Source organism: Rattus norvegicus, chromosome 10 (assembly GCF_021556685.1).
Source record: "Rattus norvegicus strain SHRSP/BbbUtx chromosome 10, alternate assembly SHRSP_T2T, whole genome shotgun sequence".
Lineage (NCBI taxonomy): Eukaryota > Metazoa > Chordata > Mammalia > Rodentia > Muridae > Rattus > Rattus norvegicus.
Genome location: NC_141543.1, coordinates 93,681,241 through 93,701,781, shown reverse-complemented (window position 1 = coordinate 93,701,781; position 20,541 = coordinate 93,681,241). Strand labels below are relative to the sequence as shown.

The following is a 20,541-nucleotide window of genomic DNA, read 5'->3' as shown; positions in this document are numbered from 1 at the left end:
GGGGGGGGGCAATCAGGCTATTCTCCGAAGTTCTGTGGAGTTTGTTGGTTCACATGTGCCAGGAATGGTTTTTGAGCACCCAACATGTGCTTGGACTATTCCAAAGCTGGGCTGAGCAGTGAATAGAGCTAGTCTCTATCACATGGGACCTATGTTCAAGAAGATGAATGAACTAAGCCAAGAAATAAAGATGTAGCCAGTGCTGGTCAGGGCTGCGAATGAAAACAGAGTGAAGGGTCTGGAATCCCAGCTATTCTAGAGTAGAGGCAGAAGGATCACAAGTTCACAGCCTGCCTGGGCTACAGACTGAGTTCAGGGCCAGCCTGGGCTACAGAGTGAGTTCAGGACCAGCCTGGGCTATAGAGTGAGTTCAAGACCAGCCTGGATTACAGAGTGAGCTCAAGGCTAGCCTAAGCAGCTTTTTCTAAAATGATGTCTCAAAAATAATCATATATAATATATAATATAATTAATATATACATACATCTGTATATACACACACACATATAAATATATATGGCTAGAGATGAAGATCTGCTAGGGTATATACAGGAGACTCTGGTCAGGTTCAGTCCATGACCCTGTGTAAACCAGGAGCGGTAGCACACACATTTTATACTAGAATTCATGCAGTGGAGAGAGTAGGATCAGAAGTTTGATTGAGTTATGAGTATGAGGCTAGCCTGGGCTACATTAAACTCTGTCTCAAAAGAAAGGGCTTTGAGCATCTGCCTGTACTGGCTGCTCTTGCATGTCAACCCGACACAAGCCAGAGTCATCAGAAAGGAAGGAGCCTGCCTCGGATGAGAAAATACCTCCATGGCACCCAGCCGTATAACATTTTCTCAATTCTAGCACAGTAGTGACCAATGGGGGAGGGCCCAGCCCGTTGTGGGTGGGGCCGTTCCTGGGCTGGTGGTCCTGGATTCTATAAGAAAACAAGCTGAGCAAGCCAGGGGAAGCAAGCCAGTATCACCCCTCCATGGCCTCTGCATCAGTTCCTGCCTCCAAGTTCCTGCCCTGCTTGAGTTCCTGTCCTGACTTCCTCCAGTGGTGAGCTATGATCTGGAAGTGTGAGCCAAATAAACCCTTTCCTTCCCAACTTGTTTTTGAGTCATGGTGTTTTTATCAAAGCAATAGAATCCCTAAGACAACGCCTTTTCCCCCAGCATACTCCCATTCTTTCTTAATAAAGGTCCCTATTTCTATCACATTTTTAGAAAGTAAGAAAAAAAAAGCTGAGCCATTGTTCAGTGGGAGAGCAGTTGCCTACTATGTCCAAGATCCTGAGTTCAATCTACAGTACTGAGGGTGGGGAGAAAGACAGAGAAAGAGGAGCAGGATGTGGATGAGGAGAAAGGAGAGAAGAAAAGAGAGGAGGAGGAGGAGGAGGAGGAGGAGGAGGAGGAGGAGGAGGAGGAGGAGGAGGAGGAGGAGGGGAGAGGAGGAGTGGAAGGGAGGGGAGAGGAGAGGACATCAGTGGGTGCTGGTGGAGTTGCCACTCTCCAAAGTTTTCAAAGTGTATTCAGGTAGTCAAGGACAGGTGGATCTGAGGAATGAAAGGACCACACCAGAGCAAAGTGTTCAGAAAAGAAATTTCCCCAAGTAACAAGGGAGCAAGTTCTGGCAAAGAGGGAGTCGCTGTGGCTGTAGCCGGTGGGGAGGGCCCTGGGGTACATGTCTGTTAGAGAGGCAGGGGTGGCGGCTGAGCAGACACACCTTGAACATTGAACTGAATGCTGCAGGTCCAGGAACAGGATAGGCGCATAGATTCGCCTCACGAGAGCCGGTACTTGTTGGTACCCAGAGGGCTAAATGATAAATTCTGAAAACAGTGATTTGACATCCATGCATGGCAAGTTCCAGAACAGGTTTCTAGTTGGGTGACTGAATATTTAAGTAAAGATTAAGCCGTGCTCATTGAACGCCAGCCAAATTTCCTCTGGAGTCAGTCAGTTGTTGCAGCGTTGATCCTTGCTCTAGCAAAGCCCTTTAGCGTTGGTCCTCACAGACAAGAGAAACATCAACAGGGTTGTAGCGACTGGGATTTAGATCTGGATGATTTTGGTAAAACTGAGGTGTGGTGAGGGGGTCTCTCCGGGGATGTCTGAGCTCCATGCCACCTCTGGGCTGCCTAGAGACAACAGGAGATCCTTGAATGGAGGCAGCAGAAACCTCTCTGCCCCACAGATAGCTCCTGGCTGCGGCGGTCACAGGGTTGATACAGCTGGCGAGCGAGCAAGGCAGATTCGAGGGAGCCCTGACAGATTGTAAAGTCGGCTTGAGACCAACACGATGAAATTCACCAAGGATGAGTGTTAAAGCCTGTGCTTAGGTTCCAAAAAATTTTGGTTACATAAGTCCAGGGCTGGGGAAATATGGTTACATGGAAATTTCTATTAAAAAGGAGGAGACGCGTGGCGATCCCCTCTACACTTGGCTGGCTACTCCAGGGTCTGAGGGGTGCGGGGTGGGGGTGGGGAGCCCAAGGACTGCTGAGTCTGCATAGTGAGACACTGCCAAAAAGGAGGAGGAAGAGGAAACAGATGGAAGTGGGGGGAAGAGAAAGAAAGAAGGAAAAGAGGCAAAGAAGAAAAAAGAAGAAGGGACGAAGGGAAAGACCTGGTGGCTTTGCCTAGTCAGACCTAGTCAGAGGGAAGGGAAGCCTGCTGCGTCCTCCAGGGGAAGCCATCTTTGTCCTAGGTCTCCTCCTGGGCAGCAGGCTGTGCTGAAGAGGTGACTCCGCAGGGAGAACCAGGGGAGGGTTAAGTGTGTGGTTCGAAGTGGACCTGGCTCATGCAAAACAGAAGCTAAGGGATGGTGATAGCCAGAAATGTTAAGGACAGAAAGATTGTTAGGGGGCTAGTCTTCAAACGTGGGGTTCAGCGAAGGAAGATTCAGCTTGTCAATCATGACACCGGAACCAATGGGATTCTCTTGTGTGGGAGAGGCGTCTGCTTCTACCTTTCCAAAACCTCTCTAGCCAGATGTCTCCTGCAGAAGAAGGGGGTCTTACTACTCCAAGGGAGGCAAGCCCCTCCCTCGACCAACAATAGTACCATTTATTGCACTGGTGCTCCTGTCAGACTTCTGTTAGAGTACCAGGAACTGGCTTTGTAGATTAAGGTGGACTTGAACTCCCAGAGCTCTGCCTGCTGGGATTAAATGTGCGTGGTAATCCCCCCACCCCCAACACACACACATCCGGGCATCTCAACCACACTTCTAGGTAGAGATTATTATAATTGTCACGTTAGGATAAGTGGGGCTGAATATAGTGGCTCACATTTGAAATCCTAACACCCTGGGAGAGAAGGCAGGAAAATCGCCGGGAGTTCGAGGCCAACCTGGGCTATCCAGTGAACTTCAGGCCATCCTGTTTAAAGCAAGAGAGGGGCCAGGAAGGCTGTAAGAACTTGTCTTGCCTAGCCTGTTTCTGAATGGGAAGTATGGGTGGGGGAGAGGGGCTGACATAACCACAGGTCAGCTTCCCAATGTTGGAGACCGCAGCCTCCTTAACACTACGAAGCACTCAATGTGGGAGAAGGCGATTCTCTTTCCAACTACAACTCTTAAGAGTAGGCAATAGCCATTTTCCTACCCCTCAATTTTACACCACATCTCAAGAGCTCTTCAACCCCAACCCGGGTAATTGCCCCCTAATCGCTCCACTCCATTGCTGTCTGGAGTCTTGGGTTACCGGGTGGGGGCTGCTGGGTGGGCTGAAGGCAGAGCCGGGCCTCGAGGAGGCGGTGCCCGCTGGCCCGCCGTGCCAGGTGCCGACTGCAGGGGGCGCTGGCGGCCGCTCCGGGCGGAGACAATCGCGCCGAGCGGGCGCCGCAGCCGGAGCGGGAGCCCAACCCGGAGCTGCACAGAGCGGTGCAGAGCTGGGGCTGAGCGGGGCCGGCCGAGCAGGGCCGGGCGGCAGCGATGGACCGCTAGGGCCCGGCCGAGCCCCGCGATGCCGCCGCCAAGTGGCCCCGGAGTCCTCGCGCGGCTGCTGCCGCTGCTGGGGCTGCTGCTCGGCGGCGCCTCCCGGGCTCCCGGCAAGTCTCCGCCGGAGCCCCCCAGCCCTCAGGGTGAGTCTCGGCCTCGAGGGGCGGCGATCGTGGGCCTGTACCCCGTGATCGACTGCCACCGCTGGCCCCCTCTTCACGGTGCTAGTGACTTGAGATGCATTCTGCTCCCAGGATGGGGGGAAGGCGACATGAGATCGGTGTTTCTGGGGGAGAGATAAGGGGACTGTTTGCTGCGGGGCTCTTGGGGAGACACAATGGGGAGGGCGAGGGTCTCCAGGCTCGGCGCTACTGCCTCCTCCGACTTGTTTTTCTCCCTCCTGGTCCGCGAGGCACTGCAGCCAGAGCTATTGTCTGCGGAAGACACCCGCCCAGGGGCGGGCTGGGGCGGGCGCCGGCTCCGCAGCCCCCCGCGGGTCCCTAGCTGAGACCCAAGCTGGGTGGGGGCGCAGGCATCGGCTGCCACCCTGGCCGGACTTGGGCTGGGAGCTTAGAACTGGGCTGTAAGGGGGGGAGGGGAGAGGGGGAGTGGGTGAGGCTGTGGGCGGGATTGACTGCTCGAATGGGGTTTTCACCCAGGAGCCTGACAGCTTCCAGCCAACCCCCCAGGTTCAGAATTTGGGGCGCACCGAATAAACACTGATCAGCTCATGCTAGAGGGAGGGGATGCATTTGGAGGGGGGCTGAGAATAGACGTTATTGTGACTTCCCCAGCTCAAGGCGCATGGCAGGGCTGTGGTCATGGAGCCATGCTGAGCTGGCTGGCTAGCTGTGGCAGTACCAGCTGAGAGGGCAGGTGTCTGGGTCCTTGTCCAGTCTGTCTACCACTCTCCTCTACCAGCTTCCAGATCTCCCGCTCTTCAGGTCACTTAACACCCCCCCTCCCAAGGAGACCCTCCTAATGCCTAACCTGGCCCACATGGCTGTGTGAGGTGAGGGTAGAGCCGGCCCCTGCAGTGGGAACTGGAGACCCTGACTCCACTGCTCACTCCGAGGTGCTCCGGGCCTCCCCCTCCTCATCCCTGCTTCCCTCTCCCACCTTTCTGGTTCCTGCGCCACCACCACCCCACAATTGCTGTTCCTTCCGCTGCCTGTGGCTCCATCCTGAAACAGTGTTCTTTGCTCCTTACGCCACCCCCCTTACACACACACACACACACACACACACACACACACACACACACCAGAAGCTAGCAGGAAAGGCGGAAGGGGGTGGGGGTCTGGTTGAGGGAAGTAGGGTCCGGATGAAGGGAGGAGGTCGGATTTCCTCCTGGAATAGGCAGAGCTAAGTGGAGAGATGCCGATGCTGTATGGAATGGCAAGCTTTGAGGGTGGGGAGGGAACTTCCTGTGCCTCAGTCTCCCCTGATTTTCCAGAGAAGAGGCCCAAGCTTCTTAGGAAGCTCCTCCTCCAAGGCTCTGCACCCCAGGGAAGGGAGGGCCCAGGGAATTGGCTGGAATAGAGCCAGAATAGGGGGCTCTCTCAGGCAGCTGGCTGGGAGCCCAGGCTGTGGGGAAGAGGGGAAAGAGTCTGCTAGACACCTGCCCCACCTCCCAGCCTGGCAATGATGAGCCTTTGGATCTTACCTGCCCACCAATGTTTTGTTCCCAGGTCCCTCCCTCCCCTCTTTTGAGGCTTTGGCCCTTGAGCCAAAAGGCTTCCCTCAAGTGACAAAATTTCAGACTCCTGGATCCCTTCTTCCCAGCTGCTCGCTCCAGCTGTTCCTAGCCTAGGATGGGGCCAGACTCTTTTAGCTTCTCAGAATTCCTACTGGGGCAGGAGACTGCCACTCCTTGGAGAGCCAGAGTGGGAGTGGGCAGTGTGGGTGCCCCACCCTGAAAAGCTAGACTCTGGCCTATCCTGGAGAGGGAGGTGGGCTCTGGGAATAGCCGGATGGGATGCCAGGACCAGGCGTGGTATCCTGCGTTGGAAGCCTGAGAAGAGACACCTGTCACTGTCGAGTGTCAAGTCAGTGAAATGCCTCATCGAGGTTCAGTGGCTGCCCACCCCACCCCGGTCCCGCCCGCTTCTGCTCTCAGCTCCAGACTCCTTCTGTACCTGGGATTTCCCCCAGTACCCAGTGTATCCTCCCACTTGCCTTCTGAGCTTCCAAACCTCCCCATCTACGACACTCATTAGGAAGGCAGGGGCGGGGCATAGTCTTGAGGGAGAAGCTGGTGCTAAGTGGAAAAGGTTAGATGGCAGAGGCGGCCTATAGAAATCCAGGAGAGTAACTCAAGTCCTCGTCATCTCTCTAAGCACCTCATACTGGCCAGATTACCCTGAGGCGGGGAGGCTGGAGGGGGGGGCACAGATAGCCTCGGGATTAGAAGTTCATGCTTCCTTCCCAGTCCCCTGCACACTATTTCCCCTGGGCCTGGGTCTGCTTTCCATGTAGCCCTTCCTCATCAGGGCCCCAGCTCCTTTGCTTGATCTCCTGGGAGGAATGAGGGCGTTGCCATGGTGACTGACTGTAGCTGACCAGCTATAGACCTGAAGGGAGGGATCAAGATACTCCTTTGGGCTTAGGAGATGGTACAGGTCCCTAAATTTGAAGGGAAACAGGTTTTGGAAAGGATCCTGGGAAGAGGGTGTGTGCTAGAAGTAACAGGTTCCTTAGCGACTTGATTTGATTTTTTTCTTTCTTTCTTTCTTTCTTTCTTTCTTGAGAACTCAAGCAGGGACCCAGCCTCCATCCTTTCTCTAAGTTACTTGATCTTGCCCTCTCCCCCTCCACCTGAGGTTCCCCACCGCCCCCCCCACTCATTTTTTCTTGGTCTCTCTTCTCTTCTCCATAGATCACTGGTCTCTTAGGGTGGACCGGCTAACAGTTTATATTCTGGAAGTAGACTACTAGTTTCAGAGCTCAGATTTCTCATTTAACTGTAGTGCAAGAACTTTGCATCTTCTAAGCCTCAGTTTCTTTATCTGTAAAATGGGCTGAGGGCTTACTTTAGCAAATATAGCATTTCCTTGGCTCTAAGATATAGTCATGTTTTGTGAACCACTAAGAATGAGGGTGGGGTGGGTGGGGAATGCTGTCGATTGTAACAATGACACCACCCATCATGGCCATTGCCCAAGTTTAGAAATGTGAAAGTATGCATGGGCTAGCTCTGGTGAAAGGGGATAGCCCTCTCTCCTCTGCTGGCTTTGGCAGAGAACACAACTCAGTGACAGAGGCCCTGGATTTGATCCCAGCACTGCGCTGGAGTCAGCCCCCAAATCTCTCTCCCCCAACAGACCCCCTCCTCACTCCTCATCCCCTGACCTCGTCTTCCCACAGAGATCCTGATCAAAGTACAGGTATATGTGAGCGGGGAGCTGGTGCCCCTGGCCCGGGCCTCAGTAGACGTGTTTGGGAACCGCACTCTACTGGCTGCTGGTACCACGGACTCAGAGGGCGTGGCCACACTACCCCTCAGTTACCGCCTGGGTACCTGGGTGTTGGTCACTGCTGCCCGTCCGGGTTTCCTCACCAACTCAGTGCCGTGGCGTGTTGACAAGCTGCCGTGTGAGTGCAGGGGCAGGTGGAGGGTGGGGGCGGGGTTGGATAGCAGCTGACCCACCATCAGCCCCTTCCCAAAATAGTCCTTGGGGGTGGAGGGGGGCAATTTCCCAGCAGCTGCTGCCTGGGCTGGGGCATACTGGGCTGTGGGAGGATGAAGCCGCTGGGATGAAGATGAAGGGGGTACCTAGGGAATGCTTCTTCTAGAGCTGACAGGCCACCCGTCTCGCAGTGTATGCATCCGTCAGCCTCTACCTGCTCCCAGAGCGGCCAGCCACCCTCATCCTCTATGAGGACCTTGTGCACATCCTTCTAGGCTCTCCAGGTAAGCCTCACCCTGCCCTTCGTCCCATAGCTCCTCTCCCTTCCTTGACCTGTATGCAGAAACCTCAGCTTCTTCACACAGTAGCTGGGTGTCCTTGGGCAAGTCACTTAACCTCTCTGAGCCATACTTAATGCATGTATATGATGTGGAAGAATAATACTTATTTCATCAAATTAAGGTAAAAATGCATCAAATGGGCTAAGAGGGGAAAAAACCGGTATTTAATAAATATTTATAGTTTCTTTGGGGCTTTTGTGATTTCTCTTCTTTCCCAATTTCCACCTCCCTGACCTGTTGATCATCAGTGGATCCACATGTATTGTTGTGCACCTACTGGGTGCCTGGCTATTCTGATGCCATGAGGGCTTTCCAGGGCAACTGGACATCCATCCAATGGCCCGGAGCAGTCCTCGGTGGTCCTTATGCACAAGTCTCATATTCTGCATTCGCTGTGTGCCACACACATAGCTGGTGGTGTGGCCTGGGGGTGAGAAAGAACAGACCCTCAGCCCGGCTTGTGGTCATGGGCTAGAAGGAAGGCAGACAGACACCACTGCATATCCTCGGAGCGTTACAGAGCTGGTGGGAGTGGCAGAAATGCCCCTCACCTTTGGGGAAATCTGGTGGAGCTAATCAAGGGAGCTGGGTGGGCTGGGAGTAGAGCATCTGGCCGGAGAGAGAGCTGGGTGGAGTTGGCAGGCAGGCAGAAGGGGCAGTGAGGGCTCAGGGTACTTTCTGGCCTGGTATGTTGTATAGGGTGCTTGGCCAATACTATAGCCATGGTGGGTTTTGGAGCTTGAAAGAGTTTATTAAAAAGCTTTATTGAGTTATTGGCAAATTGATTGTGTGCCACCTGCATCTGGTTGACCCCATACTAAAGGTCTCTGATTCCCCCCCTTCCCCCGGAACTCTAAAATGCCAAATGAATTTTGGTTCCCCCAGAGCTTACCGGCCTCTCATGGCTTCTACAGCTCTCGGTGGGAAGTGCAGGGAGCTGGCAATATTGGTCAGAGTGCAGCACCATTGTAGCCTGTGACTCCTGCATGGTGAGAAAGGCAACTCCCACTTTTTTTTTTTTTTTGGGGTTCTTTTTTTTCGGAGCTGGGGACCGAACCCAGGGCCTTGCGCTTCCTAGGTAAGCTGAGCTAAATCCCCAGCCCCTAACTCCCACTTTCTTTCCCCCTTACCCTACAACGTCCCCACAGGGCTAGCCCAGGCTTGCAACATTCAGTAATAAAGCAGGACAGAGTTGTGTGGAGGGCCTTGGGGTGACAGGGCCAGGCTCCAAGATAGTGGCCCTGGTATGTGGCTGAAGTTCTGGTTTCATTTCTGCATCTATAAAATGGAGTTGCTACCTCAGGGGCTGTTAGGCTAATTAAGGGGGTTACTATACATAGCCTGCTTAGGACAGCATCCAGCATGTTTTGAAGCTTAATAAATGTTACCTATGACCACACAGGATTGGAATTCTGTTTATATATGTCTGCTCCCTCAGCCCCAAAACCACACACACACACACACACACACACACACACACACACACACGGACACACACAGCACTAATGGTTGTTTATCTAAATGGAAACATTTGGGGCTGGAGAGACGGTCAGTGCCTGAGAGCACTTGTTGGTTTTCCAAGTACTTGGGTCCTATTGGATTCCCGGCATCCACATAGTACCTCACAGACTAACTTGTCTGAGGGAATCTCACGCCCTCTTCTGGCCTCTGAGAGCATTGCACACCGGTGGTACACAGACAAAACACCCATACACATGAAAATAAAGAAAATGAGATTTTTAAAAGGTAAATTCTGTTCCTCAGCCACTTTTCTCCTTGTCTCTAATTTTTGAGACAGTAACTCAGAACTCTGTAGTTCAGAGTTCTGGCCTGAGAACTCTGGCCCAAGCCTCCAGATCCTGCCACAGACTCTCACACGCTGGCACGACATGTGTGCCAGCAGCCAGTCTCACTTGCCACATGTATTCAGTGAGTGCTAAATGGAAGCCCGGACAAAACACTTCTTCTCATCATGCTAGAAGGTTCTAGAAAAACTGTAACGAACAACACCTATGGCCCAACAGTGGCAGCGCACAGGCCTTTGATGCCCGCACTCGGAAGGCAGAGGCAGGTGGACCTCTGTGAGCTCCAGGACAGCCTGGTCTACAGTGTGAATGTCTGGACAGCCAGGACTAATAGTGGGACACTGTCTCGAAAAAACATAAAACCAAAATAAATAAATAATTACACACACACTCACGGGGGGTGGGAGAGAGAGAGAGAGAGAGAGAGAGAGAGAGAGAGAGAGAGTTAGCATGAGCATGAAGACAGGGAATCTTAGTTGTTAGCTGAGGAATGACTATTATTTGTCCGTGTGCTTGAGTATATTTCTGTGTACCTTGTGCAGAAAAGGGTATTGGGTCCCCTGGAACTAGAATTATAGGTGGTTGTGAACTGGGAATAGAACCCAGAGCCTCTGTATGAATGGTAACCCTCTAAACCACGGTGCCTTCTCTTTAGCCCCATTAGCCCTCGTCATTTATGTTTGTAAGGAAACTTCAGAGAAAGCAAATCCTTTGTGGCAGGTCACACACACACTCACCCGGACTGGAGGTTTCGGTATCACATCCCTTCAAGTTAACAATCTGTGGCTACCCACTTCTCGCTAATATTCTCATGCTCCCTGGCCTTTCCGATCAGCCTAATCTGGAGGTTCTCCTTTCTGGATACTTGCTTTCTGCTTTGGTCTGGGTCAGGCTACCACAGTGCCTGCTTTCCATCCAGGTGCCCGCTCCCAGCCCTGGGTGCAGTTCCAGCGTAGAGCTGCCCGCCTGCCCGTCAGCTCCACCTACAACCAGCTTTGGGCTTCGCTCACCCCTGCCAGCACCCAGCAGGAAATGCGGGCTTTCCCTGCCTTCCTGGGGACTGAGGCCTCTAGCTCAGGTAAGCCATGTACTTAATGTAGAGGCACCTTTCCTTCCTTAAGGGCATAGCCATTAGTGCCAGCGTCTTCTTCCCTCAGGCAATGGCTCCTGGCTGGAGCTGATACCCCTGACTGCTGTGAGCGTACACCTGCTAACGGGCAATGGGACAGAGGTGCCTCTCTCAGGCCCCATTCACCTGTCCCTGCCAGTACCCTCAGAGCCTCGTGCCCTTGCTGTGGGCACCAGCATTCCAGCCTGGAGGTTTGACCCCAAGAGTGGTAAGTGTTAGGGGCAGGGTGCCCGTGCTAGAGGCTGGGGCTTCTGTAAGAGGTGGCAGAACACTGGGTTTGATGAACTCCTCTGGCCTCTTCCAGGGCTGTGGGTGCGAAATGGCACTGGTGTGATTCGGAAGGAAGGCCGACAGCTCTACTGGACTTTTGTCTCCCCGCAGCTAGGGTACTGGGTAGCTGCCATGGCCTCCCCTACATCTGGTGAGATCCGTGGGGCAGTGGGGGAGGGGCAGAGGGGAGCGGGAAGGCTGGGAGAGCTCAGGCCTTGTGAAAGGCAAGAAGGGCATCCTAAGCCCTTGCCTGGCACAGGGCTGGTTACCATCACCTCAGGCATTCAGGACATCGGCACGTACCACACAATCTTCCTGTTGACCATCCTGGCAGCCCTAGCCCTGCTGGTTCTCATTCTGCTGTGTCTTCTGATCTACTACTGCCGGTGAGTACGCCTGGAGCCCTCCCCGCCTTCTCCATATCCCTAGGCTTTCGCTTGTGCTCTGCATTGGGGTCCCAAAGATGCTTCTAGACGATCAGTGCTTCCAGGAAAGAATGGCAAGGCAAGAGTTAGACTCCAGAGACTGGTGGCTTTAGAGAAACGGGTGACAGGTGGCAGGACCTGCAGGTCTTGCCTCTTCAGAGACCATCTACAGTGGCTTCAGCCAGCCCAGCTCTCACTTCCAGGAGACCCCCAGAGCAGGCACTCCTAGCTGGTGTACATGCCAAGCGTTGCCAAGTTTACCCCGGTGAAACTGAATGAATGCATCTCCTGGATGAACGAATGGTCCTCGTTCTACAAACAGCTCCCCCCAGGCATCATCTGGGTTCCCCACCATTTCTCTTGAACGTTCCCGGCATCCTCCATCTCCACCCCACCTGCTTCATCCCTTGTGTTGGTTTACGGAGATACCTTTCCTTTCAGCATCCCTGAGCGCCTGTCTCTTTCCTCCTCTGCAGACGACGCTGCTTGAAACCAAGACAACAGCACCGCAAGCTGCAGCTCTCCGGCCCCTCGGACAACAAACGAGATCAGGCTACGTCGATGTCTCAACTCCATCTTATCTGCGGGGGACCCCTGGAGCCTACGTCGTCGGGAGACCCCGAGGCCCCTCCCCCAGGCTCCCTACACTCGGCCTTCTCCAGCTCCCGAGACTTAGCATCCTCCCGGGATGACTTCTTCCGTGCCAAACCGCGATCCGCCAGTCGACCAGCCGCCGAGCCTCCTGGTGCCCGCAGCGTTGAAGGTGCCGGGCTTAAGGGCGCCCGCTCCGTCGAGGGTCCCGGCGTGCTGGAGCCCAGCCTGGAAGAATACCGGCGGGGTCCAGCGGGAGCCGCTGCCTTCCTGCATGAGGCCCCCTCGCCGCCGCCGTCCTTCGACCATTATCTGGGCCACAAGGGGGCGGCCGAGAGCAAGACCCCCGACTTTCTGCTGTCACAGTCGGTGGACCAGTTGGCGCGGCCGCCGTCCCTCAGCCAGCCCGGCCAGCTCATTTTCTGCGGTTCCATCGACCACCTCAAGGACAACGTGTACCGCAATGTCATGCCCACCCTGGTCATCCCCGCACACTATGTGCGCCTGGGCGGAGAGGCGGGCGCCGCGGGAGTGGGCGACGAGGCCACCCCGCCGGAGGGCTCGGCCGCCGGCCCCGCGCGCCCCTTCCCTCAACCTGATCCCCAGCGCCCGCTGATACAGGGCCACGCAGGTGCGGGAGGCGACGGCGGTGGCGGCGAGGGCTGGGGCGGCGGGCGCTCCGCACCGGTCAGCGGTTCGGTCACCATTCCGGTGCTGTTCAACGAGTCCACCATGGCGCAGCTCAACGGCGAGCTGCAGGCTCTGACCGAGAAGAAGCTGCTGGAACTGGGCGTGAAGCCTCACCCGCGCGCCTGGTTCGTGTCCCTGGACGGACGTTCCAACTCGCAAGTGCGCCACTCCTACATCGACCTGCAGGCGGGCGGCGGCGGTCGCAGCACAGATGCCAGCCTGGACTCAGGCGTCGACGTGCACGAGGCTCGACCTGCGCGCCGCCGGCCCCCGAGGGAGGAGCGGGAGCGCGCGCAGCCACCCGCGCAGCCACCCGCGCCGCCGCCGCCCGCGCCCCCGCGCCTGGCGCTCAGCGAAGACACAGAGCCCAGCAGCAGTGAGAGCCGCACAGGCCTCTGCTCGCCAGAGGACAACTCGCTAACGCCCCTGCTGGACGAGGTGGTGGCACCCGAAGGCCGGGCAGCCACAGTACCCAGGGGTCGGGGCCGCAGCCGTGGGGACAGTTCCCGCAGTAGCGCCAGTGAGCTGCGGCGCGACTCGCTCACCAGCCCCGAGGACGAGCTAGGGGCGGAGGTGGGTGATGAGGCTGGCGACAAAAAGAGCCCGTGGCAGCGGCGGGAGGAGCGGCCGCTAATGGTGTTCAATGTCAAGTAGTGCGGCCCGGGGGTCGCCCACCGCCCCTGCCGCCAGTGCAGATTCCCAGGGTGCGCGCCCCGGGATGCTGCAGCAGAGGGGCATACGCTCTTAGCCCGGAGAAGAGCTCATGGGTCAGCTGAGCTCATCTGTGGTTTGTGCTGGGGGAGTGTCTTGGGAAGGGACCCTGGATTGGCCTCTAAGCAGAGGGAGGTGGGAGGGACCCGGTCCCCTAAGGGAGGGGCTGGGGAGGAGGGCAGGGGTGGGGAGCAGTGCCTGTATAAACGTGGCTGTACATAGAAAGATCTATTGTGGGAGCAGGAGGGGCAAGCCAGCCTCAGCTGCTAGGGTGAGGGCTGGGAAGGGAGGGACAATCTCTGTGGACCCTTGGGAGGGGAGGGGTGCTGCTTGGATGTCACAGGGCTGGTGGCTGGGGCGGTCCTGGGGACTATAGGATAATGTGATGACACTCTGGACAACAACAACAAAAAAAATACAAAACTGGTGAGGTTAAAGCTCTGTGTGTGTGTGTGAGTGTGTGTGTGTGTGTATGGGGGGGATTTTCCCCCCTATGGGGAATGCTGATACCAGAGGACCCTGGCACACCAAATCAGACACTGTTAAGAAAGTGTACAAACTTTATTGGAGCAACACGCTCGCACGCGCGCACACACACACACACAAAAGCAAGCTCACACAACACCTGTGGATCGAGAAGAGCACCTGGCCACAAGGTCCACAGAAATCAGAAGAAATGGCAGTTTGATACGGGGCTTTTGCCACAGCCTTCTTTCCATAAGAGAAGGTCTTAGTTTGAGGCCCCACCTTCCATGGTGATGGGGTGACTCAGAATGAGTAGGCCGGGGAGACTAAAGGAAGAGGTGCCAGGGAGGCCTGAGTGGTGGATACCCTCAGAACAGGGTTCCCAGGACTGTGGAGTTCTTTAGTCGTTAGCCCTTCCTCACAGTAGCGGTCTTGGGGCTGGATCCCTCAAAAGTATGTCCCAGCGAGGGGTCTTCTTCCGCAAACACTTGGTTCCCTTGGCTGAACAGTGGAAGCCAATGGGACAACAGTGACGTCCATCTCTACAGCAGACACCCTGGATGGTCAAGGGAGAGTAAGTACTAGACAAGACAGAACACAGCCATGGCCACACCCAGCCACAGGGTCGGGGACAGCACTGACCTTTACATAGGGACAGCAGGCCCAGCCTCCTTGGCTGTCTTTACAACAGGACTGGTTATCATGGCAGAAATGTCCGGCACCACATTCCACATTCCCAACCTTAGAGCCAAAGGTCAGGTCCATGGAAGGCTGGACAGAGCCTGCATCCTTCTCACAGGTTCTCGCCTTCACGTTGCAGGTGTACCCAGCCGGGCAACAGTGCTGCCGGTCCTCACAGCACACAGCCTGTGGAGCAAGAGAATGGCTTGCACTCGTACCCCAAGAACACAGCTCCCTTCTCCCAGGGCAGTGGGTGGAGACTCACATGGGGCAACTGGCAGCAGGCCCAACTTCCCTTCAGGCTTGGGCAGCATGTTTGCCCTACTGGGCAGCTGGTATGCTGGTCACAACCAATATCTCCATGTTGGAGCAGAGTTGTCTGGCGGACAGGCATCTTCTCCAGGCCAGCCACCATTCTGTCTCCCTTCTGACAGTACCCCTCATCCATACATTTGAAACCCTGAGGGCAGCAATGCTGGTGGTCTAAGCAGCAGACAGCCTAGCGGTGGGCAGAGAAGAATGTTCCTACAGAGGATCATGGGAGTCTACCTCTCCTGCTCATAGCTTCTCCAGCTGGGGACAAATCACAGCACTGGGTGCCACCCCGGACTACGCAGAGTGCAGAAGAATAAGGCTACAAGACTCTTGTCACCTACCTACCCAGGCCAAGATGCTATCCCCACCCCTCTGGGCTGTTTCGCTTCCCTCGTTACCTCTGGGATGGGACAGCAGCCCCAGTCCCCAGAACTGAGTCTGCAGCAGGTATTGTTAGAAGGACAGCTACTGAAGTCATCACAGGGGACATCATTCTTCAAGATCTGTGGGTCTGGCAGGCTGAGGGAGGCCGTGACCTTTTTCATCCAGGGTACCTGAAGGACTCCCAGTTCACAGGTTCCTGTCTCTGTGTGACACTGAAACCCGGCTGGGCAGCAGTGAATGTGGTCTTCACAACACACAGCCTTAGGTAGACAGAGAGAGGCCCCGATAAGCACTGGAACCAAGCTAGCTGCCCCCTCGGCTCGGACCACTTGTGCCCACTGCTCCCAAGTACCTTGGTGAATGGACAGCAGCCCCAGGCCCCAGTGTTGAGGCGGCAGCAGGTGTAGCCATCAGGACAGCTCACCTCCAAGTCGCACTTCACCTCATTCACTGTGAGGTAGGGAGAGACCAAGTCATCGAAGACAGTGTGACCAGGCGTCGAGAATGGAGCACACAGCTATCCCAGCCACAGTGAACCTCATGCAAGCCATCAAAACCCACCCCATAGCGTTCCGTAACTGAGAACCCTCTTTATTGAGCAGATGAAATGGGGTCCCATACCTGGGTATCCAGGCAGCTTGGTCATGAGATCTGTGGTGTAGTCCTTGGATATGCACTTGCTCTGGATCAGGTCACATACAGTGTCCTGGGGGCAGCAGTGCAGGTGGTCGGAACAGCAGATGGCCTAGGTTGGGACAAGTAGAAGTCTCTGAACTCTGGCGAGCATAGGGAGCAAGCCAAGCTGATAGCATGCACTGCTCCAATCGGCCACTAGGGGGCAGCACGAGCCTTAAGGCTCTCAGATCAACCGAGTGCCTGGAGCCCCCTTGTCCAGATCCAGGGGAATCCAGCCATTCACTCACGTTGGGCATTGGACAACAGCCATACTTCCCAGTGGGTAGCTCACAGCAGGTAGAGTCATCAGGGCACTGGGTCTTAGCATCAGGGCACACCACGGAAAAAGGGAAAGCCACTGAAAGAGCAATGAAGCATGAGGGAGGGGCTGCTAGGATAGAGGGACTTTTCCCCTTCACCCCCAGGTGCTGGCAGGGTGGCTTCGGGCCTCCTCACCTGCCCTGTTGGTCCTTTGTGCGGGGAATTTCTTTAGTAAGGGGTGGGTGCCCGTGGGTGAAATGCATCGCGTGTGAACCAGGTCACAGGAGGCCCCGTGGGGACAGCAATGCACTCTGTCTTCACAGCAAGAGGCCTGAGAAGAAACAAGTGGTCCTAAATCCATCTGTGTCAGCCCCGGACCCCAGCATTACCCTTCTACCCATAGGTGCCACATTTCCCACACCCTATACCTGGGGCATGGGGCAGCACCCCCAGGAACCATCAATCATAATACAGCAGGTGGCGGAGTCAGGACATTCGAACTGGCTACCAGGACACTGGACAGCACCCAAGAGGCTATCTGCAGATCCAAGAATCCAGAATTCCATTAATCCAGTTGGTCAAGTACCAGTACCATCACTGAAGGAACTGCAGGTCCAGCTGCAGGAGGCTTAGCGGTCAGTCCCAGGGCTTAGGTGATCTCCCAGGACCCCACCAGCTAGCTAGCCCCTACTGCTAAGACATCCAGTGAAACTGGGCTGGTGCTCAAATCACTCCGGCACGGCCTCTCTGTGTCCCACAACGCTGGAGTGTCTGTCACCTTCTTCTCTCAGAACTGCCCCTCCCAGGGCCACCCAGGCAGTTGGGCTCCTGGGCACTTCAGGTAACTCCTGATGTCCGTCCCCACGTGCCCCCTCCCCTGTGCCCCACAGCACCTGATATCTGAGAGCAGGATTTCCCATCCGCACTACAGTGGAAGCCCCGGGGGCAGCAGTGCTGGCCATCATCACAAGATACACCCTATGGACGAAGAGACACCTGTGTGAGCAAGACCCTTTTGCCTGGGACTAGAAGAGTGAAGGAAAGGGGTAAATGCAGATCTTAATCAATCTCCTGTTCCCCTAAGCCAATGGCGGCCTCACCTCAGAGAACGGGCAGCAGCTGGAAGTCCCAGACACAGTGAGAAGACAAGAGTAGCCATCAGGACAGTGGTCACGGATCTGGCAGGAGCCATCTAGACGACGGCTCGTTATTATAGGCCATGTGTCCTGGAAAGAAGAGATGACATCAATCAAAGGATCTGTGCCAGTCCTCTGGCCAATCTGAGGTAGACAGTCCTTCAGAAAGCCCAGGCTGCCAACTGGGGCATGAGACACTCACCAGAAGAGGGTTACAGCAGCTGTAGTTGGCTCCTCCCTGGTCAAGGCAGCAGGCAACAGGGCAGAATTGACCATCTGGGCACTGTGTTCCAGCCACCAGCCTTGCCACTAAGGCCAGCCAGCTCACCAGGATCCACATGGTCTGCCTGCAAATGCCAAGCAAAGTCTGGCAGCCATCTTGAAGCCTGTGCCACCTTCTACTCCAAGGCTGTGCATTCCCCTGTGCTCAGGCCAAGGCCTTGGGTTTATTGAGCATTCTCAACGGGAAAGCAGGCAGATGTGTCGCTCGAGTCAGCGCCCTACCCGTGCACGGCACTCGTGTGTCAGCTTGCACTCACTGTGAGCATGAATGTTGGCAGGAACACCAGTGTCGATTCATATGGCCTAACGCCTGAGAGTCTGAGTGCGTGGAGAGGAGGGGAGGGGGTTATGACAGTCGGGAAGGCATGTGGCTTTTGTGGCTTTGATTTATGGAACTGAGGACTAATTGGGAGGCAGAAGAGACTTTAGCAGCCATAAGAGGAAGCCAGCCCCACACCATCCCGCCCGCCTAACTCCACCCCGGCCTGGTACCAAACTGTCTGCCACCTGTAGCTTTCAAAGGCCTTGGGGGACAGAGTCATCAGTCACATGATCATATGGGAAACCTAGCGGTGGAGAAAGTTGTAAAAACAGAAGTACTGTGGCCAGTGGGGTCTGGGCTGGCTTCCCTATGGGCCAGCCACTGCCTACCCACAACTGTCCCCACCCCACTCAAGGGAAGGGGACACAGAGGCTAGGTCAGCCTCAAAGCTAACTTCATGATGAGGCCTTCCGGACATCACCAGGGTCCTTTTGGACTCCTCAAACAGACTGCCTCTGTCTCTCCCTGATCAGAAATCGAAACTCAGCTGCAAGTGGGAAGAACCAGTGGACCTCTTCACTGACTCTCTGCCTCAGCAGGAGGAACTGAACCTCTCACTTCCCTATAAGCCTTTTCCCAGCTCAGATGGTCTACCCAGCAACCCAGAAAGATGTTATTCTGCCTAGAGCAGCAAACCCAGTAATATTCAAAGACCCTCCAGGGAGCCATTTTCCCCTCTCACTGTATTTCTCAGCAATCTATGAAAAGCAATAATTAAAATATTACTTTCACTTTTCAAATCCATGCCTAAGGATCAAGCCAGGGGGGAAAAGACAGGGTATTAGACTGGGTTCATATGCCAACCGTTGTCTCTGGTCATTGCCAGGGAAGGACCCTGATTCCCAGAGGCCAGAGGTGCAGAGGGATGGGGCAGAAGATTTCTTGGCAGGTGACCCAAGCAGGATAGAAGCAGGGTGGGTACAGGGACTTCGTTGAAGCTGCAGTTGGGTTTTAGTCCTGGAAGTAACACTCTAATCTATGACTGAGGGCCTCAGAAATTGTTCCTTCCCTGTGTCTCAAGTCTTCAATCTCTGCCTGGACACTGGTGGCTACAAAAGGCAGGAAATGCCACCCACGCATGGCAGGCATGCTTTTGATCCCAGCATTTGAGAGGCTGAGGTAGGAGGGTTGCAAGTGCCAGGCCAACTTGGGCTACAAGGTGAATCCGAGGGCAGCCTGGGCTACAAGGTGAATCCCAGGCCAGCCTAGGCTACATAGAAGGATCTGTCGTCTCCCCCAACCCCCTCTCTTTCCTTTTTTAGGTCCTTCCAAGTGCTCTTTAACCTAACCCCCACCCACATAAAAAAAAAATCCCAGAGGCCATTTCCTAACCAGGAAGGGGTAAGGGAGACCCAATTCCTCTCAATAGGACTGGGGAGTGGTGAGCCCCTGACCACCTCTACATTACACAGCCAGGGAGAACCGGAGCCTTTCAAAGCCCTAGCTCCGGCATCTTCCACTAGGTGGCACCCCCCATCTCCGAGTGTCAAGGGGAGATGAATTTCCGAAAAGGTGAGCCAATCCTAATGAGAAGGAGCAGGGAAAAGTGGCGGGGAGAGGCAGGCGGAAGTTAGCTCTCTCGCCCCCAAGAAAGGAAATACAACTGACACAACCCAGGGATTCAGCCATCAGGCCCGGGTCCTGCCCCCAACCCTTCTGAGCTCTGGGGACCAAGGGCGGGAGACTCCCCACCCACTGCACGCCGCCGCGGAGACCACTTGCAGCATCAGAAAGAGAAAGAGCCGGGACCTGGAGACAGGTGGCAGGTACAGACAGAGGAGCTGGCCCAAGAGTGGGGTGGTTCCTGCCCTGGAGAAAGGCCTGCAGCTTTCCAACATGCTGGGCAAGAGGAGCCTCTTACTGGGGGTATCTACGACAACCGCTCGTCCCCCCCCCCAAAAAAAAAAGGAAAGAAAAAAAAACCTCGTTAGTGCATCAGAAACCCCTAGAGGAGTTTCAAGAGGCAGGTCTTCTCTTGTCTCTGAGCTGAGACTCCAGAGGACCCTCAATTGCACAGCAGCCTGGTCAGGCCTCTGGACAGTAGCGGGGGAGATATCTGCAAAGGATCCTCCTACCTGCGTCGGGGTCCGCGCTCCCTGGGAGGCATCTGGCGGTCAGCTCCAGGACTAGGGCTTGGCCGCGCGATGGCCCGCCCACCTCAATTTCCATTAGCCATGGCTCAGAGATCCAGGGCTTTCATTGGTTACTTGTCTACGTAGAGGCGGGACTCTCCAGGAATGCTGTGTTTCTTTTTCTACTCATTTCACATTCCTCCTCCCTTTCCTCTGTCTCCCCACACCCCATTTCTAGGGATCATGTGATTAGAGAATCATATGACAGCATAGCCCGCCTCCCCCAGGGCAGCTCTAGCTTGTTTGGTTGCATTTAACCCCGGGTTCTGGCGGCGCCCGGCAGGGTGTTGTGAGACCAGACACCGCTTGCCTAAGGCCACCAACAGTTAAGAGAGCTGCCCTGAGGGCACACGTTCAAGGT

General features: G+C 55.3%; 2 protein-coding genes across 8 annotated transcripts; one reads left to right on the top strand and one right to left on the bottom strand.

Moving 5' to 3' along the window:
* Nucleotides 1–3,813: 3,813 nt before the first annotated feature.
* Nucleotides 3,814–14,430, top strand: Fam171a2 (family with sequence similarity 171, member A2). Of its 5 annotated transcripts, none has more exon segments than NM_001430318.1 (8): nucleotides 3,814–4,079; nucleotides 7,303–7,530; nucleotides 7,757–7,849; nucleotides 10,631–10,789; nucleotides 10,869–11,048; nucleotides 11,145–11,261; nucleotides 11,370–11,496; nucleotides 12,012–13,964. In NM_001430318.1, coding segments are annotated over 8 exon segments (2,481 nt in total). In that variant the 5' UTR covers nucleotides 3,814–3,961; the 3' UTR covers nucleotides 13,471–13,964.
* On the bottom strand, nucleotides 14,070–20,172 carry Grn (granulin precursor). 3 transcript variants are annotated; one of them, NM_017113.2, is given in 13 exon segments: nucleotides 14,070–14,548; nucleotides 14,635–14,859; nucleotides 14,939–15,172; nucleotides 15,387–15,632; nucleotides 15,725–15,822; nucleotides 15,994–16,117; nucleotides 16,296–16,405; nucleotides 16,504–16,639; nucleotides 16,737–16,846; nucleotides 17,202–17,286; nucleotides 17,409–17,534; nucleotides 17,647–17,791; nucleotides 20,124–20,172. In NM_017113.2, coding segments are annotated over 13 exon segments (1,809 nt in total). In that variant the 5' UTR covers nucleotides 20,156–20,172; the 3' UTR covers nucleotides 14,070–14,410.
* Nucleotides 20,173–20,541: the final 369 nt, after the last annotated feature.